Below are 26,735 nucleotides of genomic sequence, written 5' to 3'. Positions count from 1 at the left end.
ATTAAGAATCTGGTTTCAGTAGAGTTGTGTCCCTTTGAAATAGACTTACAGTGCAATCCTATACATGTGTAGAGCAGTACGACAATGGAACCAGTTACCTAGGGAGGTTGTGGCCTCTCCCACACTAGAGGCCTTCAAGAGGCAGCTGGACAAACATCTGTCAGGGATGCTTTAGGGTGGATTCCTGCATTGAGCAGGGGGTTGGACTCGATGGCCTTGTAGGCCCCTTCCAACTCTGCTATTCTATGATTCTATGTCTTCTGAGAAGTCAGTCCCATTGATTTTATTGAGGCTTATAGGATTACAGCCTATGGAAATGCCACACCTGAATAGATCTAGCATGTGGTTGTAATCATAGCAACAGTAAGTACAAATTTTAACTTGATAGTTTTGAACTGTGAATCAAGTTTTGATTCTTTACCCAGAGGAAGGACTACATAGGCAGTCTATATGTGTATGTTAATAAATAGGGACCAAAAGGCAGCTTCTTCAGCAGTGAGTTTGCAAACACTCCAATGAACCATAGTTTGCAATGGTTTCCTGAAAACACATACTTTTGACTTTGAATTTTAAAAGCCAGCTATTTACCTCTTGGACACATCTTATCCCTATTATCCTACAGTTGAAAGAAAGCAAAGCAGCCATAATTTCTGCTAAATGGAGTCAACGTGCTTAGACAACTCTTCTCGGTTTATTAGCCTGCATGTAGTGCAGGTTGTTCTACATGACCCAGTTCAATGCCATTCAGGAAAGAACAGTTACAGACTTGCATAAGTGGCTGGTCAACTATTTCTGCACTGAGGTAGAACTTCTGACCAAGCAGGGATCCAAGAAAGATGGGTTACTGTTAAGTCCGCTGACTAAAATAAAATAGACCTCTTTGCAGTCGTCAGTGCCCTCCTTTCTGGACTATCTGTGCAAAGCGATTGGTCATGGACAGCGTTGTGTCTATGAAGCGGTTGACGCAGTTGGCCAGACAGGTTTCCGTTCTGGAGTCTAGCTTGGAGCCTGGTTTGTCGACACATTTATCCCAGCAAACTTCCATGAAGTTGTGAACCTGGAAGGAAGAATGAATACAAGCATCTGTAATCGGGAGCAGGTCTTGGGTTATCAAGAATTTTGGCTTGGCTATTAAGGGCAGCCAACATTTGTGGATCCCCTGATTAAGGCAGTAAGTGGCGGGTAGTTTGATTTGTGTGAGTCATTTGATACTCAATTCCTTCAAAGGTGATTGATCAGAAGAGGAACAACAGAGATTTCTTGGGTCTTTTCCATTACCGTGGCAATATTACCTCTGTTGCAATTTAAGGGGTCTAAAATCACCTGTTAAGAGAGCTCTGTTTAGGGATAGGGGGGTGTCTACAGAGAGGAGGAAAAGGGCAAAAAAGAGAGCCAGTGTGGTGTAGTGGCTAAAGTGTTGGACTGAGAGTGGGGAGATCCGGGTTCTAGTCCCCACTCAAAACCCACTGGGTGACTTTGGGCCAGTCCCAGACTCTCAGCCCAACCCACTTCACAGGGTTGTTGTTGTGAGGATAAAATGGAGAAGAGGAGGAGGATTATGTATGCCGCCTTGGGTTCCTTGCAGGAAAACAGGCGGGATATAAATGCAATAATAAATAAAATTAAATAAGGAAGGAGGCCCACTGGCAGCTTAATGTGATCTGGTGAGGGGCAATCCTTAAAAGGGAGCTAGAAGGGGAGGTTTGACAGGCTCTTTTCAGAGGTAGTGTTTGCAAGAAGGAGGCTTCTGTTCTCGTGGCCCCCTTGGGAAGGGCTGCTGCGGGTTCTGGAGGTGGATGACTGGGGGGTGGTGGGGCAAACAAGAGGTTCCCCCTTGGGAAGTGCTGCTGCGGGTTTTTGGGGTGGGGTGGTGGGGCAGACAAGAGGTCCCCCCTTGGGAAGGGCTGCTGCGGGTTCTTGAGGTGGATGACTGGGGGGTGGGGGGGCAGACAAGAGGTCCCCCCTTGGGAAGGGCTGCTGCGGGTTTTTAGGGTGGGGCAGACAAGAGGTCCCCCCTTGGGAAGGGCTGCTGCGGGTTTTTAGGGTGGGGCAGACAAGAGGTCCCCCCTTGGGAAGGGCTGCTGCGGGTTTTTAGGGTGGGGCAGACAAGAGGTCCCCCCTTGGGAAGGGCTGCTGCGGGTTTTTAGGGTGGGGCAGACAAGAGGTCCCCCCTTGGGAAGGGCTGCTGCGGGTTTTTAGGGTGGGGCAGACAAGAGGTCCCCCCTTGGGAAGGGCTGCTGCGGGTTCTGGAGGTGGATGACTGGGGGGTGGGGGGGCAGACAAGAGGTCCCCCCTTGGGAAGGGCTGCTGCGGGTTCTGGAGGTGGATGACAGGGGTGGGCAGACAAGAGGTCCCCCCTTGGGAAGGGCTGCTGCGGGTTCTGGAGCTGTATGACTGGGGTGGGGGTGGGGCAGAGAGGGAGAAGATGTCCGCCGCTTCCCACGGAGAGGCTGGGCCAGGGCCAGGGCTGGGGGAGGCGGATGGCCGCCAAGCCTGGGTCTACCTGGGCGGTGAGCCGGGCCCGCTGCTCCTCGGCCGCCACCAGGCGCTGCAGCTCGGAGACGTCGGCCTCCCTCCCCACATCCTCCATGGCGAAGGGTCCTGCCGGCCTGCTTGCCTGCCTGCTTCCCTTCCGGAGGGTCTCCTCAGGGCCGCACCCAGCCGGCCAGGCGAGGCGAGGCGAGGCGAGGCGGGTTCCCTCTTAGCCCGCAACCGGAAGCGCCGCCTCGTCGAGCGGAAGTGCGGGGCGCGGGGTTGGGCTTCCGGGTCGCGGCGTGCCCTTGGGGCCCCCGGAGGCGGAGGAGGGGGCACTCGCGGGAGGAAGAGGAAGGAGGGGGAAACCTCGGCAAGATGGCCGCGGCGGTGCTGCTGTTGCGGGCCGGGCTGGGCAGGCCCCGAAGCGGGGGCGCCGGTGAGGGAGAGGCTGCGGGCAGCTGCTGGGGCGGGGCGGCGCGGGGCGGGAGGCCGGGCCCGACACGCCCCCAATTCCCACCCCCGGGAAGGACTCCGGGACGTCCTTGGCGGCGGGGGGGGGGGGGCGTCTTGTCAATCTTCGCCCTTGAAGACGGGGTGGGGTGAGGAGTGGGGGGTCTTCTCTTTCTTCCACCCCCCCGGCAAGGAGGGAGGGGCTATTCTCTCTCCCCCTCCCCATTTGTGACTTTTAGAGGAGCGGGGGGTGGGGGTGAGTCTGCAGCCACTGCTGAAAGCGCAGCTCCTGCACCTGGTTGCAGCACAGACACCCTCCCCCCCACACACACACTTAAAGCAGGCTCGAGCCTTAATTGTGGCGCCCCAGGAATCCTCCCCCTTCCTTCTCCACCCCCACTTTCTGGGTTGCACCAGGACTGAAGCAGGTTCTCCTAACAAGCTGACTTGTACTGAGCTCAGGTCTTTGACCCCTCTAGGGCAGTCTTGTCTACAGCTGCCTCCTCCTGTTCGGTGCCCTCCTTGCACGTGTGCTGGATTACAGGTCCCATCATTCCCAGCCAGCATGGCCATTCAGGGACTGAAGGGAGGGGGCGGGGAGATACTTTCCCGGCCCTACCTGGAGACGCTGGCAACACTGGCAGGAGTTGAACCCGGGATCTTTTGTGCACTCAACATGTGCTCTGCTGTTGGGGAACCGCAGCTCAAGCAATCCTCTATCACATAAGCTCTTAAGAGCAGGACAGGCAGGACTTCTGGTGGCTTTTCTTAATTTAAGTGTCACCCTGCTGCTCCCCCCCCCCCAATATCCATGATTGGAGTTGGAAGTTCCTAAGAGGGTGCCCTTAATTAACAGAAATGAGGCAGCAAATAACTATCACGCACACACCCACACAAGTCAAAGTGCATTGTTCCCAAGGGCAGTGAAGTTACTTTGGCACAAGAGGCAGAAAATCCCACAAGCATTTCCTCCTCCTCCCTGGCAATAAAAATCTAATGATAGTAAATTAACTAGCTCGCATTGTGCTGCCTTTTCACGATACTCAGAATCAGCTGCCTGAGGCTGCTGCTTTACTCTACCTAATGATAGGCCTGGCCCTGATGTATCACCTTTGGGGCAAGGAAGCTTCTTTCCAGGTCTCCTTTCCAAACTTCCTCTCAGTTTGCAGCTCTTGCTTCCAAAGGCTTGCTTTGCTGCTTGGGGCTGCAGCTTCGCTTTTTGGAAGGAGTTGTCCAGGTGGGGCATTCTCTCTCCCCACCTAAGGAAGTCTTTTCCCATCTTTGTGGGTTTGGTGGATTTTTGTTTGTTTATTTTGCTATGATCGGACTCTTTCAGTTTTGTGGCTGCATTTCCCGTTGCTTTCTCTCCATCTGCACTACCTTCCAGGTGGGGTTTCCGAGGGGTCCCCTCTAGAGCAGGGTACGTAATGCTGCTTCCTGAAGGAGCAGGAGAGGAATGGCATTGCGTTCTTTGGACAGAAGCGGAAATCTCTCTCTGCTCTGTTAGTAAAACACCTCTTTCATTGGCGATTGGATGAATGACAAACAGACTTGTGCAGATAAGGGCAACACAGCGTGTTTTTTTCCTACAGATGTGAGAGAGTGGCGCTTAACAACTTGATCTAAAAACACCTAGATTTTTGGCAAATGCAGCTCTACTAATTACATGTCATTGGCTTAAAAACATGACTGCCTCAAGGCAAAAACAGTATTAAGTCCTTGCTGCCTTGGCAGACATTTTGTGACTCACACTTAGGATAATTTACATCAGCCTGTCAGATCTTCTGTTGCCCCAAGACATGCCACTTCCTTGACAATTGTTACCCTAAAGTGGCCACGCTTGTGATGGGAGAAGGAGGTAGCATTACTGTATTGCGTAGGAATAAGAGCATGTAAACTGGATGTGGACTGGCCTAACCATATTCATTCTCTTTGGCTGGGTTCAGACATAACATTAGCCCACCATGGGTTGTTTTTGAGAGTAATCCACAAAGAGTTATCATGTCTTGTGGGAGGTATTCCCTCCTCCACAATGGGTACATTATCCACCCCCTCCTCTGGTAGTATAGTATGCAGTAATGTCGGATGTCATATCTTATGGCTTTGGAATGCTTCCAAAATTCCTGTAAAATTGTGGGATCTGAAAGACATCTAGCACCCCATCTAGCACCTACATGCTCATTACTTGAATGTGGAAATCCTGGGACTCTTCTTCTCCGCACTACATGCCACTGAGAGGACACCCCTTCGCCCTCTTGACATCTTGGTGCTTCTGGTGGACCTACTGCATTTCTTCGATTGTAAGACGCCATCGATTGTAAGACGCACACTAATTTCAGTACCACCAACAGAAAAAAAGCTTTGATTCTAAGAAATAATAAACACACCCGCGATTCTAAGACGCATCCCGTTTTTGTTGTTGTTGTTTATTCGTTCAGTCGCTTCCGACTCTTCGTGACTTCATGGACCAGCCCACGCCAGAGCTTCTGTCGGCCGTTGCCACCCCTAGCTCCCCCAAGGTCAAGTCTCTCACCTCCAGAATATCATCCATCCATCTTGCCTTTGGTCGGCCCCTCTTCCTTTTGCCCTCCACTTTCCCTAGCATCAGCCTCTTCTCCAGGGTATCCTGTCTTCTCATTATGTGGCCAAAGTACTTCAGTTTTGCCTTTAATACCATTCCCTCAAGTGAGCAGTCTGGCTTTATTTCCTGGAGTATGGACTGGTTTGATCTTCTTGCAGTCCAAGGCACTCTCAGAATTTTCCTCCTCCACCACAGTTCAAAAGCATCTATCTTGCTTCGCTCAGCTTTCCTTATGGTCCAGCTCTCGCAGCCATAGGTTGCTACGGGGAATACCATTGCTTTAACTATGCGGATCTTTGTTGTCAGTGTGGTGTTTATATGGGGAAAAAAGTGTGTCTTAGAATAGAAGAAATACTTCTATTCTAAGAAGTTCTATTCAGAGTTTGTTTCCTTTATTCCTAAGAGCCTCCCTTCAAAAAATCCCTTTTCTTTGTAACATGTAAGCATTTTGTTAGTGCTTCTTATTGCATCTAGCACACTTAGTAAAGTCTGGAAAGTAAAGAGCCCTCCTTTCTTAAGTGAAATGCCTCTGTTTTACCCACAGTCTTCCTGAAAAAGGTTCTGTGGACCAGGACAGCATTTGCTTGTGCTGCCACCGAGGAGCACCGTACTTTGGCGTGCAAAATTCATACATCCCCCAGGAGTTTAGGTAAGTCTTCCTTGAGTTCCTGCTGTGTTTTTTGTTTCATGTGTCTGCGCCGAACTTGTTTGCTGCTGGCGTTGCAATAACTTTTCTCATCTTTCAACAAGAAGCCTGAAGCATGCTGAGAACAAAGCGGTTTCTCTAGTTTCCTAGGTCATGTTTGTTCTGGCAAATGTTTTACTTCATTTTTATTGTAGAGTTTATTCTATCGTTTCCTGGTCTGGGGCTGATTATAGCATTATCAAAGCATCTTTTGGATCAATAATTACAAGAATCAGTGGCTAATTGTCACAATGACTATAGCCTACCTGAATGCCGCTGGCTGGGAATCAGCAGTGGGGGGGGGGGGCTGTTGCCCTGATGTCCTGCTTTGGGTTCCCCACTGGCATCTGGTTGGTCACTTTGGGGCACAGGATGCTAGGTTAGGTAGGACTTTGCTCTGATCCAGCAGGGCTCTGATGTTCTTAAGAAACTCCACTGCTACTCACCCAGCTAGGGTTGTGGGCTCGTAGCTGCAAAGGACGGCTTGGGAATGGGTAAGGAGCACCTGAAACACCAGAAAGTTGGGAACAGCTTTGTAGAAATCCAATTCTCAGCATTCTTCTATCCGTTGCCTGGACTATGTTGATCCCCTACAACATTCCCTGCCAATTTCCATTCCTTCCTTGCCTTCAGGCTTCACAGTTGTTACTAACAAATCCTGATTCTTCTAAAACGAACCTGTCACCAATGTGTGCGTTTTCTATTGCATTACAAATGATTTGCACTAATATTAATATGCATACTTTGCTTAATTTGCATCGTTTTATTCTGAACTCCAATGGTGAACAGATGCAGAGCACTGAATTGAATCTCTAAGGTTGTAGGTTCAAGCCACGCGCTGGGTAGCTGCCATCTTCTGTAAAAAGGCGTGTGTGTGTGTGTGTGTGTGTGTGTGTGTGCGTGCGTGCTCTTTTGGATTGAGAAAAAAAAACACTTGTACGTCTTGACGGCAGTGCAACTTCTTTGTGTACCATAAAGGTATATAGACAGTGATGAACTTTGATGTTTCCAACCTGTTTGTGATGGGACATGGAAGTGGATTTTTGGATTCCAGGTAGATTGAAATAAATGGGAGCTACACGAGAGCCATGCTGTGAACGAGGCTAATGTAAGGGTACATTTTGGAGGAGTTCTTTAGAGGCTCACTGGTTTATGTTGCTCTTCTTTGAGGTCCCATGTGATGTTTTATTTGGTAATTAAACCTGATATCTTAATCAAGGTCTTTCTTGTATAAATTATGTTGTGTCTCCCATTGGGAGGAAGAGGCAGGAAACTCAGGATCTGTTGTATAATGTAAATCATGTCCGTTATGTGGTGTGTGTCTCAATTAACTCAAATAAAATGTACGCATTTGGGGTCTCCACACTCCTGCAGGGTTTATCCTCGGTCTTGAATGAAGCTGGCATTTTTCCTAGTGTGTCTTCTTGAGTTCCATATGTTGTAGTTGCGGCAAAATCCCTCCACTTGTTGCATCCGTAAAGCTGTTATCTCCTGCCGTTTGCAGAATTCTAGATAAAATCTGGTGATCTGGCTTGCAACTTGGATTCTTTCAAATCTCGCTTCTCATTTTTATTTTATTTTTAAAAAGCAAGTTTCTAGCCTTCATGGTTGTGGAGATGTGAGTGGGCACACGCAGGCCATGTGTGCAAAAGTTTCGCTACTCAGGGGGTGACGCTTGTGTACTCCCCCTCCCAAGACTACCTGCCCCTCCTTTCTGAGCTCCAGTCATGTTCCTCTGCCAAGACACTCTCAACTGTCCCTCTCTTACCTGTATGTTTGCTTCTGCCACCAACCTGCTACAACTCCAAAAAGAGAGAGAAAGGTATGCAAATATCCACTATTGGGTTCAGAATAACGCATGCAAATGATTGCAAAACAAATTGCATAAATCACATTAACCTTCATAATTTGGGCTCTTAATTTGGTGGGGACGGGCAAGGGAAGGCTTTTGGGGTCATCAAGATACCTGCCGTTCTCTATCTTGGACACTTCTGTACCGAAACAGATAATTTCTGTATGTCTCAAAAGGACTAGAAGACAGGAATTGTCTCTACCCATCCACCCCAATTAACATGGCATAGATAGCTTTGTGTGCCTCCCTGTATGATGGGAGCTGGGGACAGAATCATTCCCTATTCTTTGCAGGAATCTGTTGTTGTTTTTCTGTGGCAATATGGACCGCCTATCCCGTTCCCCCATCAATTTGTTTGGCCTCACGTCTGGGACAGCCCTTACAGTGTTAGCATTTCCACTTGGGGAAGCTCAGGTGATTTGCTGCTTGGTATGAGAAAGCTCACTGTTAAATTTTTTAGCACCCCTTTTGGAGGGATGGAGGGAACCCTGTAGGTCCTTCTAGCTTTCTCCAATATTTCCTGCATTTGCAGACTTTGAACCATTAAAAATAACTTTTACTCCCCACTCTCAAGTAACACCAGATTAAAAATGCTTCCTTTCTCCGTAGCTGGTTCCAGTGCTGCATCTCTGCACTGGACAGGTGAGCGAGCAGTCAGTGTCCTACTGCTTGGGCTCCTGCCTGCAGCCTACCTGTACCCCGGACCAGCCGTGGACTACTCACTGGCTGCAGCTCTCACACTCCATGGTCACTGGTAAGTCAAGAGGGAAGGAATATGGGAAACTGCCTTTTACTGCATCAGACCCTTGGTCATCTAACCTAGAATTGGCAAAACTGACTGGGATCAGCTCTGCAGAGTTTCAGGCAGGATTCTTTCCTAGCCCTACCTGGAGAAGCCGGGGATCAAACCTGGGACCTTCTGGATGCAAAGCAGCTGCTCTACCACTGAGCTATGGCCAGGCAGGACTGCTGTGTGTCGTCTTCTTAGTTCAAAGCCCTGATTAGCTTAGCTTTTCAAGCCTGGTGTCTGTGTAATCTTGACATAATAACTCTGGAGGTTTCTCCACCCAGTGAGTTCCTTTTGAGATCCAGAGGCCATTCAAACATGGTAGTAAGTTCAAAATGTACTTTGACGTGGTTGCGGATGCTTTTGGTCTTGCCAAGTTGCTCATCGGAAGAGCCTGTAAATAGTAGCCTGGGTTGTAACCTGAGAGAGGGTTGTGTTTCAGTTCCATAGAGATGGGCCATGGCATTGTTTCCTTTTAATTACTTAGTATATTTGTAACCTGCTTTCCTACAAAATCATAGTTTCTGCTGACTAACCAGGATATGAAACCAGGATTGGATCTTGGTTAATGTAGAGTTTAAACCATAATTCCAGTTTGGATGTAACGGGAATTAGACTGAAACATGGTTATCAGAAAGGACCAGGCTCTTGACTGCCAGATACTTGAGGGGCAAAGAGGGAATAGCTGTCTTGCCCCATGCTCTGCTTGTGAGCTTCCCAGAACATCTGACTGGAATGCTGAAATAGCAAGGATCTTAATTGGATCCCACAGGCAGTTCTTCCGATGTGTACAACTCCTCAGGTTCTGTCTTTCCAGAGAAAACAACAACGAAGAGTCTTGTGGCATTTTAAAAACTAACAAATTTATGATGGCATAAGCTTTTGTGGACTGTAGTCCAACAGATGCATTAGTGAGAGTTTCAGTTATATATGCAATACACATAATAGGGAAAGGGAGAATTGCAAACAGTGAGGTTAAGGAGGGGGGAATCCGTGCAGAAAGTACTGACCGTGACTGTCCCATTGTGAACAGTGATCATGTTTGGAATACTGTGATACAGTTCTAGTCACCTCATCTCCCAGCAGAATATTCTAGAGCTGGAAAAGATGCTTAAAAGAGCACTTAAAAGTGCTCTTTGGCTTAGAAAAAATGGTGTATACAGTTATACCTGGTATGGAGAAAAGGAAAGGAACCTCTCGTGCAAAGCACTTGAGTCATTACTGACTCTTGGAGGGACGCCAGGTTTCGCTGACATTTTCCTGGCAGGCCTTATAGCGGGGTGGTTTGCCGTTGCCTTCCCCGGCCGTTATTACCTTTCCCCCATCTAACTGGGTACTCATTTTACCAACCTCGGGAGGATGGAAGGCTGAGTCGACCTGAGCCGGCTGCCTGAGAACCAGCTTCCGCTGGGATTGAACTCAGGCCGTGGGGAGAGTTTCGGCTGCAGTAACTGCTGCTTACCACTCTGCGCCATATGAGGCTCTGGTATGGAGAAAGGGGGAGAGAATCCCCCCCCCTTGTACCAGGAATTCGGCATGTCCATGTAGGATAAGGCTATCAAAGGCTACTGGTCAATATCAGAGGCAATTGCTCAGGAGCTACAGCAGGAGTTGTGTTGTGCTCCTGACCTGTTAGTGGACTTGTCAGAGCTGTCTGCTTGACAACTGGGTCTTACGTTCTTACCCAGTCTTCTCCATGTCAGTTCTTTAGTTCAACGCTAGAGGGTGCTTTCGTTCTTGAAATACCAAATTTGGCTCAGAATGTACTTACACATTTAAAACAAAATATTTATATACTGCCGCCCTGACTGTTCCCAGGCATCCATGGCGACTAACAAAACGTCACACTGCAAAATAGGACAGTTTAAAGCATCATACAGTGCCACGCCAGTCACTTTGGGAGTAGCGGGGAGAAGAATCTCCAAGCCAGGCCTTCTCCTGCCCTTGTGAATTTCTCACGACTATCCCAGCCGCCACAAGAGAAGAATTCTCTTGGAAATGAGGTGTGTTCAAAGGGAAGGCCTTGACTGTGGGGCAGGCCAGTGAGGGCTTTTCCCTTCTCAGGGTGACTCATCAGCAACTTATATGGGTTGCTGTATGTTGGAGGGAGTTTTGTTCTGTGTGGGTGGTTAACCTAAGTCCAACGTATTCCAGCCGCAAAGCGTGGGTGATTCACTCAGGTGGCGTTTTGTCACTTTTTATTGCTTGGCCAGCCAAGGCTGAGGTTGTAAGAGTTTCGAAAACAATTCATTTATGCTTAAAAACGGTGGGGAAGAAACCGAGACTTCCCCTCTTGGCTTTTCTGTGTTTAAATTCCACTGGGCACTTTCTTGCTCCAAGCAACGGAAGACGGTGCTCTTTCGCAATCGGTGGAAGTGTTGCTTTTCCACTTCGTTTTTGTCCCGCTTCTGTTGAGCCATGGGAAGGTCAGGGCCAGTTTCCATTGTAAGGGGGACAACAAGCATCTCTGTAAAAATCTGCATTTGCAAATGTGCAGCTTGAGAGAGGCGGCAGGCTGGCTGTGTTGCTTCCAAAGAGGAAGCTCTGCAGGCCCCGGAGCTGAACAAGGCAAAGGCACAGCAGGCTGCTTTCCCCAAACCTCTCCTTTCAGAAGCTGGTCTAAACTTCTTCCTAAAAATAATAATAATACTAGCAATTCTGTGGCCCATGTTGAGTGGCCCCATGACTAGAAAAAGAGAGGCTAGTGAGTGTGTGGCTGAGATGTGATTTGAACCAGGGACCGCTCACCTCATGCCCTTCACCACTGTGCTACTCTGGCAGTCCCTGCCTGTGCCCAGCTACTTGTGTGTGTGTGAATTACAGAGAAATCCTTGTGTGTTCTTTCTAGTTGGCCGGCTATGCCGGCTGCTGGCCAACTCTAACAAAAGCAGTAAGGTAGCCTTCCTCAGCTTGGTGGGCCTCCAGAAGTGCTGGACTGGGGAATGATAGGAATTGCATTCCAACACATCTGGAGGGCAGATGTGGATGCCGCAGTAATGGATATGCCTTGATATCCTTTGGCCGATGACTGAGATGGAGCAGAGGAGTTCTGAAAGGATGCTTCCCAGCTGTGTGTTAGCAAAGGGAGAAGCAAAGCAACTCTTCAGCAGTGAGGAACCACATAAGAGGAAGTGGTGTCTGGAAGGTGCTGTCTCCATGCAGCCTCAGTTTCGCCTGGGGGGGGAAATGGTTCCTTGGTGTGGCTGGCTGAGTTAATTCTGTTGCTGCCCTAAAGAGTAGTGGCTAGTATTGGGGCTGGATTAAATTAAGTATTTTTAGTCTGCCCTTCAATCATATTCAGAATTATAACCAGGGTTATAAAGATCAGATCACATGGAAGGCTCATGTGAGAAGAGCAACTTCGGAAAGGGCAGACATGCAGAATGCCAGATGAATGTCTTTAGGTTGATGATTTCGTATCAGGAACTGACAGTGCTTATGTGGAGACCAGAGCCAGAATGGATTTCTGGAAATGGAACTACAAATGCTTTGGCAGAATGACCCTTTTGGATTTTTGCCACCATTTATGATCGGAGGGAAATGTTTTTTTCCGGGAACTGTGGGAGGAAGGTCTCAAATGGGATGAAGTGTTGCCAAACGATTTGGCCTGAAAGTGAAATCACTGGTGTGTGGAATGATCAAACTTGTAGCTGAAAGGGGGATACAAGAAGTGAGGCCATAATGGAAACCATTCTGACCCGACCTGCCAGGTAACTACTTAGTAGCCAGGTTTTTCCTGATATTCCGGCTGGACGTCAGGAAAAAATTCCTGACTGTCAGAGCAGTACGACAATGGAACCAGTTACCTAGGGAGGTTGTGGGCTCTCCCACACTAGAGGCCTTCAAGAGGCAGCTGGACAACCATCTGTCAGGGATGCTTTAGGGTGGATCCCTGCATTGAGCAGGGGGTTGGACTCGATGGCCTTATAGGCCCCTTCCAACTCTACTATTCTGTGATTCTATGAAAAGAGCTCCAGTTCTTAGGTAGTGTAGAAATGTAATGATCAAAATTGCAGAAACTAAGCAGAAAATGGTATTTTCTGGCTGCAGTAATGAGACAGCCACTAAAGCTACAGCTGTATGCATTTTGTGATGCCAGTGAAAAGGCTTTACAGCACAGTGGTCTACCTTAGGTGGTGGTGGTAATAATAATAATAATAATAATAATAATAATAATAATAATAATAATATTCTTACCCGCCTCTCCAATGGATCAAGGTGGGGAACAACAGTGAATATAAAACACATAAGGTATGTGACTGAAAAAGGAGAAGTGGGGTCACTTCAAAATCCAGAGTGGCTCCATTAAGAGGGTGACATTTCCACGACTTCAGTTGATAGGAGCACTGATTGGAGCAAGATTAGTGAAGCATGGAAGAGAACTTCTCAAATAAAAGGGTGAAATGTGGACTGATTCTGTGATAGTCCTACACTGGATCCACACCACTGCAAGGCAATGGAAACCCTTACGGTCTAACAGAGTAACTGAGATCCAGAAATTGGCAAGTCCCTCAAGCTGGGACCATGCAGGAGATGACAGTCCCTCTATCTCCATACCCAAAGGCAATTGACTGTTGACCTGAGAAAAAGCCAGCTTTGGTGGAAGGGTCCCAGGACCATGCCCACTGACTCCAGGTCATTTTTTTTATGGGCAGAGATTAACAAACTATTTTTCAAGAAAACAAAAGTGGCATGGCTGCAAATGGCACTTTAGATAAATGTTCCACAGGGTGGAAAGAGCAACAAACTTTGATGAATTTATTTTGGGACAGTTGGAGATGGGAATATGGCATGGAATTAAGATCTGCCCATTATATCAATTCCCCAAAGCAGAGCACTGAGCTCCAGGTGAATGACGTGGTCCTGATTCATGAGAATAAAATGCCCAAATCCATTGGAAAGGATCAATTGAAGAAACATTCCAAGGGGGTGAAAAACGGGTCCGTTCATGTTCTGTACGCCTGCCATCCTGAACAATTGTTAGAAGAATTGTCTAGTTGTTATATTCTCTGGAACTTTAAGAAGGAGACAGACTTGAAGTTCATCAGCCCAGAGAATGTGGAAATTCTGAAGGGTTATTTATTAGTTATTGCATTTATATCTCGCCTTTTGTCCCCCAAGGAACTCAAAGCGGCGTACATAATCCTCTCGATTTTTATCCTCACAACAACAACCCTGTGAGGTAGGTTAGGCTGAGAGTCTGTGACTGGCCCAAAGTCACCCAGTGAGCTTCCATGGCCGAGTGGGGACTAGAACCCGGATCTCCCGATTTCCAGTCCATCACTCTAGCCACTACACCACAATGGGTTAATTTCCCCCCAGAAATGTGAAACTGGAAGTCATTTCATGCCTTTTGTTAGTAATGGGCCTTCTGTCAATTGTGTCAGCAGAAATTTATGCTTTGTTTTTTGTTTTTTCGCTTAAGCTTGATATAAAATAAGAGTGAGGGGGAAGGAGTCTCCAGGTTCCTTGTGTATTCTGGTGAATCTGGGCCTTGTGGAACTAACGGGACAGGATGGGGTGAAACTATTATGTTCCTCTTCCAATTTAAAACAACAACAGCCCTTATCCCCTGGATGGGGTTCTAGTCCATCCCATCCAATGTTGCATTTCTAGCTTCAGCAACCCCTGAAGCTACTTGAACATAGGCGAGCAAAATGACGCCATACATCACACAAGACCTCACAAGGTGCTTTTTCCCAGGGTTCTCCATGCTTCGTAGGAGACATAGGAAGCTGAACCCAGACTATTCGTCTTCGCAAGCCCTGTCCATTCTGACAGGCAGCAGCTTTCCAGTGGCTCATAGAATCATAGAATAGCAGAGTTGGAAGGGGCCTACAAGGCCGTCGAGTCCAACCCCCTGCTCAATGCAGGAATCCACCCTAAAGCATCCCTGACAGATGCTTGTCCAGCTGCCTCTTGAAGGCCTCTAGTGTGGGAGAGCCCACAACCTCACCAGGCAACTGATTCCATTGTCGTACTGCTCTAACAGTCAGGAGTTTTTCCTGATGTCCAGCTGGAATCTGGCTTCCTTTAACTTGAGCCCGTTATTCTGTGTCCTGCACTCTGGGAGGATTGAGAAGACATCCTGGCCCTCCTCTGTGTTATAACCTTTTAAGTATTTGAAGAGTGCTATCATGTCTCCCCTCAATCTTCTCTTCTCCAGGCTAAACATGCCCAGTTCTTTCAGTCTCAGTCCAAGGCCTCTTCCACTACCTGATTATCTTTTAATATATCCTATATCTTTTAATATATCCTACCCCGCCCTCCTCACCCGGAAAAATGTTCTGCTTTTAGAAATGCATCTTTTTATAACATGCCCTGGGCTAGAATCCTCTGGTCCCTGGGCTGGTGTCTCAGGGGTCATAGGATGCTTTGGATCTATCCTTCTGAGAGCAGAGAGCCAGAGGGGTCCAACCTTGGAGGGGGGAGAGCTAACCTCGCATCTCCCCTCCTGGCCTCTATGGACCTTTCCATGGCCTTTGCCTCTCCAGCATAGCTCTGATGTTGGTAGAGGCAAAAACGGGGGAGGGGGGGATTTCACAGGAATTTGCAGGGAAGGGCTTGGATATACATGATGGGCTCAAGTTAAAGGAAGCCAGATTCCATCTGGACATCAGGAAAAACTTCCTGACTATTAGAGCAGTACGACAATGGAATCAGTTACCTAGGGAGGTTGTGGGCTCTCCCACACTAGAGGCCTTCAAGAGGCAGCTGGACAAGCATCTGTCAGGGATGCTTTAGGGTGGATTCCTGCATTGAGCAGGGGGTTGGACTCGATGGCCTTGTAGGCCCCTTCCAACTCTGCTATTCTATGATTCTATGATTCCCCAGCATGCCTCCCAGAAGAGGAGGAAATTTGTTTATTTGTTATTTATTGCATTTTTATACCGCCCAATAGTCAAAGCTCTCTGGGTGGTTCACAAATGTATTCCAGGTCTGATGAAGTGAGCTATAATCACGAAAATGTATGCCAGAATAAATGTATTCATCTTTAAGGCTTCACAAGGCTCTTTACCGGAGTTTTTTTTTTTTTTTTTTTTTTTTGCTGCAACAAACATGGCCACTGCTCCGGAAATGAGTATTTTTTCGTTTATGATTTAGGCTCGTGCCTTGGACTGACAGCAGTCTGTGTGAAAATTCACTTTTGAATTATATCCATCAGGAGGATCTGTGGGTGTGGGTGTTGCTGTTTTTTGGGGTTTTTTTTGTAATGATCCAAGATTCCTTTTTCATTACCTCAAATGCCTGAACTAACTTGCTTCATCTCATCTCTGATTTCTAGTATCCAGGTCATGAGTTTAACTTTTTGTGTGTGTGTACATCATTTCCTGGACTTTCTCGTTACTGGACTGTTACTGCTATTTCATCATCTCCTGCCTGCCATTTTGGGGGGAAAACCCCCACAAGTGTCTCCCTCAGAGTAGGGACTTTTCTTTCTGAAGGCGAAATAACATGTTGAATAAGTCTGATGCATCTGACTAATCTCTTCGGCTAGTCTCGGCTTGTAGGAGCAGACTAGCCTAGAATCCTGGTGATATGCATGTGATGGTCTATAGGGGAAATTTCTGTGGTTTGTAAAGGGAACTTGGTCCGTATAGCTGTGTTTTTTGAAATCAGAATTTGAACTTCTGGCTGCTCCTATTTCCCAACTTCTCTAGATCAAATTAGAAGTGAATGAGATTTTCTCACTTCCCTTTTTGGCTTGAAAGACAGGATTGACCAAGATGGCTCATCTCTAGGTCACAGAGACAGGGAGACACCGTAGCTCAGTGGTAGAGCATCTGCTTCCATGCCGGAGGCCCTAGCTACAGACCCTGGGTATCTCTAGCTAAAAGCATTGTGTAGCAGGTGAAGTGAAATCCTTCTGCCAGAGTCCCTGGAGAGACGGCAGTCGTCAAAGCACACTGTGGTTGGTTTAGTAGTAGTATGGTGAAAGGGTGGCATAGAAAATGTCAAAATAAATAAAGGTATAGTTCTGTCAGTGTACATGGTAATTTACAAAGTACACCTATGTGAGTAATAACTGTTATGTACTGGACGCGTCAGAATCCAGTACAGAATCCAGCCTGGTGCATTTATGGAAAAAGATTGCTCCCTTTTCCAGAGCTTCCTTTAAACTCTTTAAAATCTAACCTTCAGGGTTTATGGAGTGATCTCCCCAGCAAGGCCCACCTGGTGCCCACACTGTTATCTTTTCAGTGCCAGGTTAAGACCTTTCTCATTTGTCAGGAATTTGGCAGCATCCAATGAGTTTTAATCAGGTCCTGGGTCTGTTTTATGACTGATTGCTTAAAGTTGTTTTTAGATATATGTTATCTTTGTGTGTACTGTCTGTGTTTTTACGTAAACAGTTTTTGAAATTTCTGCTGTATTTTTAAGGCTTTTAATCTTTGCAAACCATCCAAAGAGCATCGGCTATGGGGAGGTATAGAAATGCAACAAATCAGAAACAGAATTCCAGCAAGGCAAAAGAACTAAATCAACTCCCGTTTCCAATTGAGTATGTGTATTTCAAGAACCAAGCAGAGAGTAGTTCAGAAATGGTCAGTTGGTTTTAAAATACAAGGAAACATAGAATTCTAACTAAAGCTTAACTCACCAAAGCTGTGTGTGTGTGTGTGTATGTGTAGGCCTACCTGGGGCTCCATACCATGGCAAGGTCCAGTCTTTAATATTTGCCAGCTGATCGAAGATCAATGATTTCCTAAACACAGGTATTTCTGTAGAGGTTGGGCAGCTCCCAGAGAAGAAAACTCAAATTCACCCATTAGTGGCTTGGGAGGACCTGCCCATGAATCTTCCAGGTTGGTGTATTCAGTCTCTTTCAGCCAGAGGGCTGAAATACATTTTATGAGCCTCCTTCCAGTGGTGGGCTGGGTCCAAATACAGCATAACACAGCCTATTTTCACTTAAAGTTCTCACTGCCAGTGACTAAGCCTTAAGAGAGGCATTTCAACCTTTGAGAATGCGGAGGAATTGCACAAAATCTAGGAAAATGCTACATATGTTCAGGGTGGGCCCCCAGAAAAGGAGACACACACACCCCGCCCCAGAGGACAGATTATGACCCCAGGGAAGTTGGATCTGGTCACCGTGCCTGAGGTTCTTCACCCCTGCTCCAGGTGCTTCAAGCATGTCCCTATTTAACATAAGTCATGGAGCAAGGAGAATGGTCAGCCTAAGTGTAAAGGATGCCGACTTCGGGTGCCTATAGATGCCTGGTCATGTCTGGGCATGCTTTTTGTTCAGAGTCATTTCTAGAAAGGTGGGTGCGATGAGGAGGTTGAGACGGGGAAAGTATAGAGGAAGTGGAGACAGCTGTAAGAGGGCAGCAATACGTTGTGTTCTTCTATGTGCTTAGGTTCAGCTCCAGGCTCAGTTGCAGTACGGCACAGGAACAAATAGTCTGGTTTAGTATAAGGCAGCTACCTATGCTCAACCTCAGGTCAATAATTTTAGGATCACGAGGCTTGACCAGACATGATGATCACCTTGGCCAGTCCACACCCTGCAGCCATGCCCCAGCCCCCTAAGGCAGGGTTCTCCAGGCATTACACTGCATCCTGGCCACTTTGACCCATTTCATCCCAGCTGCATCATAAGTAATGATTCTGGACAAACCAGCTGTTGAAGGCTAGCACACCAGCCTAACTCAAGGCATCGTTTGGGAGGAATCCTGTCATTTGTTTCCCATCTTCCCGCCAAACTCAGAACCAGCAGCATATTGACTTCCAAAAATGAATCCAGCTGATTCTGTGAACATCACTTTGGGGAAATGATTATTTAAAAAAAAGCCTCTTAGCTTGATTGCGCTAAGCAAGCTTTGCATCTTTGGCATCTTGGTAGTGAGTGCCTGGATTCCAGGGGTTTGTATTATTATTATTATTATTTATTTATTTATTTATATAGCACCATCAATGTACATGGTGCTGTACAGAGTAAAACAGTAAATGGCAAGACCCTGCCGCATAGGCTTACATTCTAATAAAATCATAATAAAACAATAAGGAGGGGAAGAGAATGCAAACAGGCACAGGGTAGGGTAAACAGGCACTGGGTAGGGTAAAACTAACAGTATAAAGTCAGAACAAAATCAAGTTTTAAAAGCTTTAGGAAAAAGAAAAGTTTTTAGCTGAGCTTTAAAAGCTGCGGTTGAACTTGTAGTTCTCAAATGTTCTGGAAGAGCGTTCCAGGCATAAGGGGCGGCAGAAGAAAATGGACGATTGTAAGCTTTTCACCTCTTGGTCAGCCCCCCACCCCCAGTATTCTTTTGCCCCAGTAGTGAAATTGATCCCTTAAAGCAGCGGTTCTCAACCTGTGGATCGGGACCCCTTTGGGGGTCGAATGACCCTTTCACAGGGGTCGCCTAAGACCATCGGAAAACACATATTTCCGATGGTTTAGGAAACTGTATTGACTGAACTATGTCATGTACCATCTTTTGTATTATTAAAGCTATTGTTATGTATTATTTTCATTAGCAAACCATCCCATGACAATGGATCGTGTAGAGAAGAACGAAAATAATTTTATGGTTGGGGGTCACCACAACATGAGGAACTGTATTAAAGGGTTGCAGCATTAGGAAGGTTGAGAACCACTGCCTTAAAGCAACTGCTCCCGGGGGTGGTGGTGTTGTCCTTCACGGTCTGTGGAATGCTCACTGTTAGGAAAGGCGTGGTGATGATGAACTGTCCGATTAGAAATGCAAAGACTATGGCGGAATGGAGGAGGCTTTTTCTGTGGTGAAGACAGCAAACACTCCTCTTGAAAAGTCACCAAATGTTACGCTGTCTTCAGGCTCAGCCAGAGTTCCTTCCCTGCGGAAACTGTCTGTAGAGCACAGATGTTTGTATATTCAGCCTGCTTCTTTCATATCTTTTCTTCCTTGCAGGGGCCTTGGGCAGGTTGTGACTGACTACGTCCATGGAGAGACATCTATTAAACTGGCCAACAGCGGCCTCTATCTGCTCTCAGCGATTACCTTTGCTGGCCTCTGTTACTTCAACTACCACGATGTGGGCATCTGCAGGGCTGTGGCCATGCTGTGGAGCCTCTGAGATGTAACGTAACCTGCCGGCCAAACACGACGATTGTTCACCGCTGCCTCTGCTTCATTGTATTATTACTAAGTCATTGAATGAGGGAGAAACCGTCACAAAGGGTCCCACGCTGCAGAACAGCACGAGGGATCTCTCACCAGGATAAGAATGATTCTTGAGACCGGCTAGAATGGGGAGAAAGCACACAGAGGATGCTCTAGCGTTAATTGGGGGCAACACAACAGTGATTGTAGTGGCAGCCATTAGATGTGGCTGGCCTTTTCCCAGTCCAGTGGCAGCTTGATTCAAACTGATCTTGATTTACTGTCTCATATTTTGGGTGCTGATGTTGCATTTAGTGAATCGTGTACACAGCATCTCATGCAGCACTCAGACAGTTGCAGTGCAAAAGGGAAGAGTTGTTTTATCTATGTATAATAAAGAATTTACAGAACCCTCACCTGTTTGATTGTGCAATCCATTTCTTACTCCTTCAGCTGTCACTGTTGCTCACCTTTTAAAAACACACACATCACCACTTTCTCGTTAGGTAGCTAACAGAGCAAGCAGGGGCTGCAAGCTTTATTGGATAGATTAATCAACTAATACTTTAGTTGATTGATTGGTAGGGCTGAGAGCTAAGAGCACCTTTTGTTTTTCAATTGGTTCTCCTGAATTGAAATAATGGAGTTAAATTTTTAAAAGGAGATATTAAAGCAGTTTAAATTGAGCTTGGAAATGGATAAACAGCCACTGTGCAGCACCAGCCGAGTCCTTTTCTCCATGCTGAGAGAGGCCTGGAACTCAGGCAAAAGGAGGGGTGGGGAGGGGATCCCTGTGCATGGCCCACTGGCATCATCCAGCCTGCTGTGCCTGGCGGTGGGCAGTTCAACCCCTTGGTCTGTTTTTGTTCTGCACCCTGCTTTGATTAGTTGCGCTCGGTGCAATGTGTCTGCCAAACAAACTTTTCAGTAATGTTTGAAACATTCACTAGATGATGATCTATGGCTAATACTGCACGTTTTTAGACACTTTCAACTCTTGAAAATGATGCAGTCAGCCTGCTGTGGAAATTAGAACATCTCTGTCTACAATACAGGAAATAGCTTGTGGTTTACCTGATCCTTCAGCTCTTTCAAAGATAACAATGCCATTTTTATCTCGAGATCCGTGTGGCCCATGCATCCATTAAAGCCACAGAACTTCCTCCCACCCAACGTTCACCTGGGTCTAGCAGCTCTGATGCTCTTGGCTGAGCTCTACATGAGAAAGCGCTTCCTTTTGGTAATGTCTGGATCACCATACATACAGCATGGAGCTTTATTTATTTATTTATTACATTTCTATACTGCCCAATAGCCGGAGCTCTCTGGGCGGTTCACAAAAAACCTCTGAACCTTTAGACTGAACCTCTGGCCTGTCTGTCATTTCATACAACTCCTTGATCACAAGGTCTAGAAACTTGCTTTATAAATAACCTCACGTTTAGAGGTGTCCGCTGAACATTTTGTGCCGGGAGCCAAGAACTCTTTATAGAAAGTTTTATTTGCACTGGATGTGTATCAAGTGCTTCTTAGAATTGCAATTCTGTTTTGACTTCATTTATTTGCTTAATTCACCCATTTACCCTCAATTTATAGCTGACTTACCTTTGTTCCTGACTGCAAATCTCTCCCTTTTGTATTCGGGGCCCAGGGATGGGCCCAGGATTGTTGTTGACTATCATTTCCAACGCTGCCTTTAGATAAGCGCTAATTGTTATTCCAATTTGTTGGTGTCATAATTTCTTCCACCTGTTGCATGAAATTGAATCTTTAGAGCAGGGATCCTCAGTGGGGCGACCATGGGCGCCATAGCACCCAAGAGCATTTCCATTGGTGCCTGTGAAAGAATCCCCAATGTGGCATCCACAAGCACCCACAAAATTTCTTGCACATTTCCCCCTCCCCTTTTTTAATATACATACATGGATTTGTATATATCCATAGCAATGAATACATATGGAAAGCAATTATACATAAGCCTCAACAGAAGTGGACTAAACATCCAAAAAAGTCCATTTGAAGGTGGTGTCTATATGCCACCCATTCAAATACTGAAAGCATTGTAATGTCCTCAATCCATTGTATTATAGGAGCTGAGTGTTTCTCCTTCCAACTTTGTAATATCAAACTTTTAGCTGTCAAAAGGGTGTGGAGAGTCCATTTATGTTGACCATTTGTTAATTTCCACAACACATGTAAATCAGTGAATATTAAAGACTGTTGCAGTACAAAATTTTATGTATAATAACCACCTCCCAAAAAGCAACTACTGAACATTGCCAAAACATACATTTAAAATAAGCATTGTACCGCCAGCAATTAGCCAAATTAGGCAATCTCTTATGTTGCAGTGTCTGATAGATACTAAACAAAACGTTTTTGCTGAATAAAAGGGCAGCCTAAGATCCAGAGACACGACAGGTAGATGTCAAAGCGGCAATAACAGCCGGTTAGAACCCCCCCCCAACTTTTTATAAGAATTAACTAGTGATTAGTTAATTGCCATTCAAATAGGAACCATTCAGCTCTGTGATTCAAATCATTATTTTTTTACTTTATGAAGGAATCTCACACACTGAAGTGAGAGGCAGGAGGTGATGAGAATCATAGTTTATTATGACATACAGAGAGTTTATATACCCTTTTCCTCTTCCCCCTCCTCTTCTGATGAGTTAACTTCCATTGTCCTGTTTGCGTGCTGAATCAACTTTCTTTATCACCTTTGTGTGCAAAGCTAGCTTTCTCATGTTTGTTCCCGGGTTAATCTGGAAGTTAAACAGGACGCACTGCTTCCGAGACAACAGACAATACTGAGATAACGAGGCTGCGACGACCAGCCCTTAATCCCAAAGACAGTTTGCTGTCATGAGGAATTTCCAGGCCTGCCGTGTCATCCTACAACTTTATAACTTTTAAACCAATGTGTGGCAATGTTGGACTACAATTCCCATCCCTCACGATGGGATATGCTGCCTGGGGGTTGGAGTCCAACAACATCTGGAGAGATACATGTTTCCCACCACGATTTTAAATCAACCCATCTTATTTGCCAGAGTTCTAATAGTGTGTATTGATTTACAACAGCCCAAGCACTTCCAGTCTATCAATTTTGCAGGGCTGATTTTTCTCCAGAAGAAGACCTGCTGTTGACGGTTGCTTTTGCTGAATGGGCTATTTCATTACATTCATATGCGTGTTGCTTTGCCTCTTCCTTCACCGTGATTGTTGGAATGGTTCTTAGTCATAAGCTTGAGTCATAAGCAATAAGCTTGGCATAGCATGCTATGAAGCTGTGCTATTTTCTTTGCTCTGTGTGGCTTTATAGTGTCACTCTCCCTTCCCGCTTCTCAAGGGTGAGGCAACAGGGTTATACATGAGTCACTGGGAGTATATCTGTTGTTTACAATAAGAAAGCACTTCCGCCCAGCTTGATGAATGTGCAACTGTGTGTGAATCATTTTTATACCAAGTGCCATACTTAAGAGCATGTTCTGTATTTGGGGAATTCTGTAACGGACACTGCAGCTGGGCAGGGAATATTGGCCATAGGGGGTGGTAGTTTGAGCCTAGGTCTTTCACCATATGCTCTGTCTCCAGTAAAAGGATTTTAGGTAACTAGGCTAGGAAAGGACAATATAGTTGGGTTCACACAACACACTAACCCATGGTGGGTGGCAAGCTATGCTGGGTAGGTGGTTATACAAACAATTTACTGTGCTCTCATCAGACGATCAGGCAAACAAGCGGAGTAGTTTATTTCGCACACCCTTTGCTCCTCTTGTACTCCTCTCACCCAGCCAGGCAAGTATCCCAGCTTCCTTTGCGGTGGGAATATAGATTGTTTGAGAGGAGCAGAGCAGCGTCAGAGTTTTTGGGCACTCTTGCCTAACAGCTCTACAGGTGATCTCCATAACCCACACTGCGCAACAGACAACATGCTAGCCCACCATAGGTAAAATGACCCTTACTGCATAATGTGTGGTCCCAGGGTGGCTTATTGGGGGGAAATAACCCACCGTGTGGGGGAGACATCCCACAAACAACACGCTAACCCATCATGGGTTGTTCCACCCATCATGGGTTAGTGTGTTGTGGAGCCCTTGGAGAAGAGATGGAACTGAATTAGATGGATGAGTGATTTGATTTGGTATATGGTGGCTCCTCCTATATTCATTCATATTGGCCTATTAAGGATACGGAAAAAATGAGACTGCACCAGAACACCACCAAGCCAAAAGAGAGACAAAGTCCTTGGAGAAGCTAGAGGGAAGTTTAATAAGAGTTATAAAATGTCCAACACATTTCCCTACGCTCACTTCTCTGGGCCCTGAAAGAAATACATTGTATTTCAAAATACTTAATACAAAATTGCTTATTAACTCAAAATTATACATAGCATCCAGAGCGACACAGAAAAGTAATAGGGAGAAGGGATACGAACCATATTATACTTGGTTCTGTACATTGTTAGCTTGTTATTTTCAAGTTTTGTGGACATGGTTGATATATATATATATATATATATATATATATAATCAGTAATCACTTGAGCATGTGATATTCTTAAATTTCAGTTTTCTGTATTATTGGCCTGACTACGATTTGCCATTTTCATTGTCTTTGAAGGGGGAATGGGGAGTGGTTTATTTTTATGGATTCATCCACTTCATCCATTGCTTCCTTTTTCTTTACGATCAGTCTTTTGGCATGGCCGTTTTCTTTTTTCTCAAAGGCAAGGAAGTAGCCTTTTTCCAGTGCAGTCTCAAACATGAAGTATTGCCCGTCACCTTCGGAAAATGGGGTTTTGATGAAGATCACATCGCTGGTTGGTCCGTCAATGCGTCTTGGAGCATCTCGTTCCTGCAAAGGAGAGAAATACAGTCTTGGTCTGGCTATCTAAAAGGGAAGGCCAGGATCACAGAACACTTGAAACAGGGCTCAGACGATTTAACCTGGGGCACAGCAGTGCATGCTTCTCAAAGCAAACACATTCCGTGACTTTGCTAAGCAGCCAGTTTGATGAAGTACTTTATCTGATGGTTAAGGGGGCATTTTAGTGTCTGAATTACATCTGCATTTCTGTCAGGAGTAAGCAATCTTTTGGGCTCATGAGCACATTTGGAAATTTGAGAAACTGTTGTGGAGGTAACCATGAAATGGCTGCCATAGGTGTGCATGGCTAGTCACAAGGGGCAAATAAACTGTCCAGAAGCTTTCATGGGAAATTAAGGTGGCAGTAACTAGAGGCTCCTGTTTTGCTGTGCTGCAATCCCTGCTGCTAATAAGAAAACATAAAAATATTATTTTAATTTAAAAATTTGGAGGAGGAATATGTCTCCGTGAACCACACTCTCTACCCCTGATTTCTGTAAATTAAGCCTATTGTTTCAGAAGCAGGTTCCTGTCCATGCAAACAGTTTTGACAATCCCTTGGTACACACTCACATGGAAATGTATTGTGCTTACTAAGCACTTCAGTTAACAGCAATTGGCCATGGCAGCCATATTGCTATGGACTATACTTGTGACTGTCTGGTGTATACGTTGAGATGGTTTGGGTGTAATGCCAAACCATGGTTTGTTGTGATACTTGAACCAGTGCCATCTGACAAGCCACGGTTTTTGATGACCAATAAACCCAGCTCTGAAACCTTATTTGAGAAACTGATTTGGGCAAACTAGTTTGGTGTTACATTATGGTTTGGGTGTTGCTCCATTTTCTCAGGCTGTTGTTTGGGATAGCATTCATGAATTCTCAGGAATGGTTGGTCAACTCTAAGCATGGTTAAATCTGGATGTAAACCACTGTGTATTATGACCACATACATAGAACCAATAGGGACTACCTGATATTATTTGATTTTAAAAAATTTACTGGGCTTTTCCAAAAGCATTCAAGGCGCCTTACACATTGTGAGCAAAGTGGGACAGAATATTAGTATGGAACAGTTGATTGCTCACTAACAAAATCAAATAGTGAAATTCAGACATTGTTGTAGATAGGTTTTTGTTTGTTTGTTTGTTTATATACTTGACCTGTGGAATTTTCTACTAGAGTCAAGAGGGAAGGAACCCCAAAACTACAGTACTTCAAAACAGAGCTTATGGCAATTGGCAGTGGCTTACCTGAAATTCAACCCTCATGTTATTATTGCCTTTCACGACACACATGCAGTACGTTTTATTGGCCCATATGGTGGTGAAGGCCACTGGCAATCCTCTCGGCATGGTGTCTTCATAACGGTGGATGTCGAATTTGATTCCAGGTACTGCATATACAGGACAAGTGATCAGGCTTCCTTTTCTTCATAAAATATCTAGCAGTAGCTAACAAAGCCCGGAGTTTGGCTCCTAGGACTGCTCCACTTTTGCTGATTTTTTTGCTTGTTTGTTTTTGCTTATCAAGATCATTCACCCTCCCTTCCTTTGATCTACAGCAAGGATGGGAAAACCTCTTTCACTGTAGGGGCCAAATTCAATTTTGAAGAAGCTCTTGAGAGCTGCATTCCAGTGATGGGTGGGTACAAAAATAAGTGACCAGCACTTTGTAGCTTAAAGCACTCACTGTCAGTAACAGAATCTTTTAGGATGGGAGAAAACCTGCAGAAAAGCCAGGAAAACCACCCAATGGTCCAGGGTTTGGGGCCAAAGAAAGGGGTATGGCTTTCTAGGGAAACCTAAAGGGCTAGATTTGGCCTCTGCACCTGTGGTTTCCTACCTGGACCTCTAGGATACAAACCGCCCCCCACTCCAACGTTACTGCACCAAGAAATCTCCAACTATGTCCACCTGTAGCAGGGATTGAAAAAAGCCCT

The 26,735-nt window shown here is 45.9% G+C and overlaps 3 protein-coding genes across 5 annotated transcripts in view; 1 reads left to right on the top strand and 2 right to left on the bottom strand.

Annotated features, from left to right (window-relative positions):
• Window positions 1-669: 669 nt before the first annotated feature.
• TIMM8B (translocase of inner mitochondrial membrane 8 homolog B) lies at window positions 670-2,701 on the bottom strand. The gene is made up of 2 exons (XM_063139043.1): window positions 2,504-2,701; window positions 670-1,057 (listed from the first exon to the last, which is right to left on the bottom strand). The coding sequence occupies exons 1-2, from the start codon at window positions 2,588-2,590 to the stop codon at window positions 890-892; spliced, it is 255 nt and encodes an 84-aa protein (XP_062995113.1). The 5' UTR covers window positions 2,591-2,701; the 3' UTR covers window positions 670-889.
• A 100-nt stretch (window positions 2,702-2,801) lies between these two features.
• The window catches only part of BCO2 (beta-carotene oxygenase 2), a 67,548-nt gene continuing 43,614 nt past the window's right edge, over window positions 2,802-26,735 (top strand). The window contains exons 1-2 of the mRNA XM_063139386.1: window positions 2,802-2,911; window positions 6,051-6,155. Of these exons, the coding sequence (XP_062995456.1) occupies window positions 2,851-2,911; window positions 6,051-6,155 (166 nt within the window). The 5' untranslated portion in view covers window positions 2,802-2,850. The remainder of the gene's footprint in view (window positions 2,912-6,050; window positions 6,156-26,735) is intronic.
• The window catches only part of LOC134407536 (interleukin-18-like), a 30,635-nt gene continuing 28,379 nt past the window's right edge, over window positions 24,480-26,735 (bottom strand). For 2 of the 3 annotated variants that reach the window (XM_063139391.1, XM_063139390.1), the window contains exons 4-5: window positions 26,047-26,189; window positions 24,480-24,780 (exon numbers count right to left, since the gene is read on the bottom strand). In XM_063139391.1, coding sequence (XP_062995461.1) covers window positions 24,532-24,780; window positions 26,047-26,189 — 392 coding nt within the window. In that variant the 3' untranslated portion in view covers window positions 24,480-24,531. The remainder of the gene's footprint in view (window positions 24,781-26,046; window positions 26,190-26,735) is intronic. The other variant, XM_063139389.1, reaches the window with a different exon arrangement.

Source organism: Elgaria multicarinata, chromosome 12, assembly GCF_023053635.1.
Source record: "Elgaria multicarinata webbii isolate HBS135686 ecotype San Diego chromosome 12, rElgMul1.1.pri, whole genome shotgun sequence".
Lineage (NCBI taxonomy): Eukaryota > Metazoa > Chordata > Lepidosauria > Squamata > Anguidae > Elgaria > Elgaria multicarinata.
The sequence above is the reverse complement of the archived record's forward strand: the minus strand, read 5'-3'. Positions and strand labels throughout refer to the sequence as shown.

Coding starts and splice junctions, on each gene's coding strand:
- TIMM8B (XM_063139043.1), bottom strand. CDS start 2,590: ATGGAGGATGTGGGGAGGGAGGCCGACGTCTCCGAGCTGCAGCGCCTG. Junction 1,058..2,503: donor GGGCCCGGCTCACCGCCCAG/GTAGACCCAGGC, acceptor TCTTCCTTCCAG/GTTCACAACTTCATGGAAGT.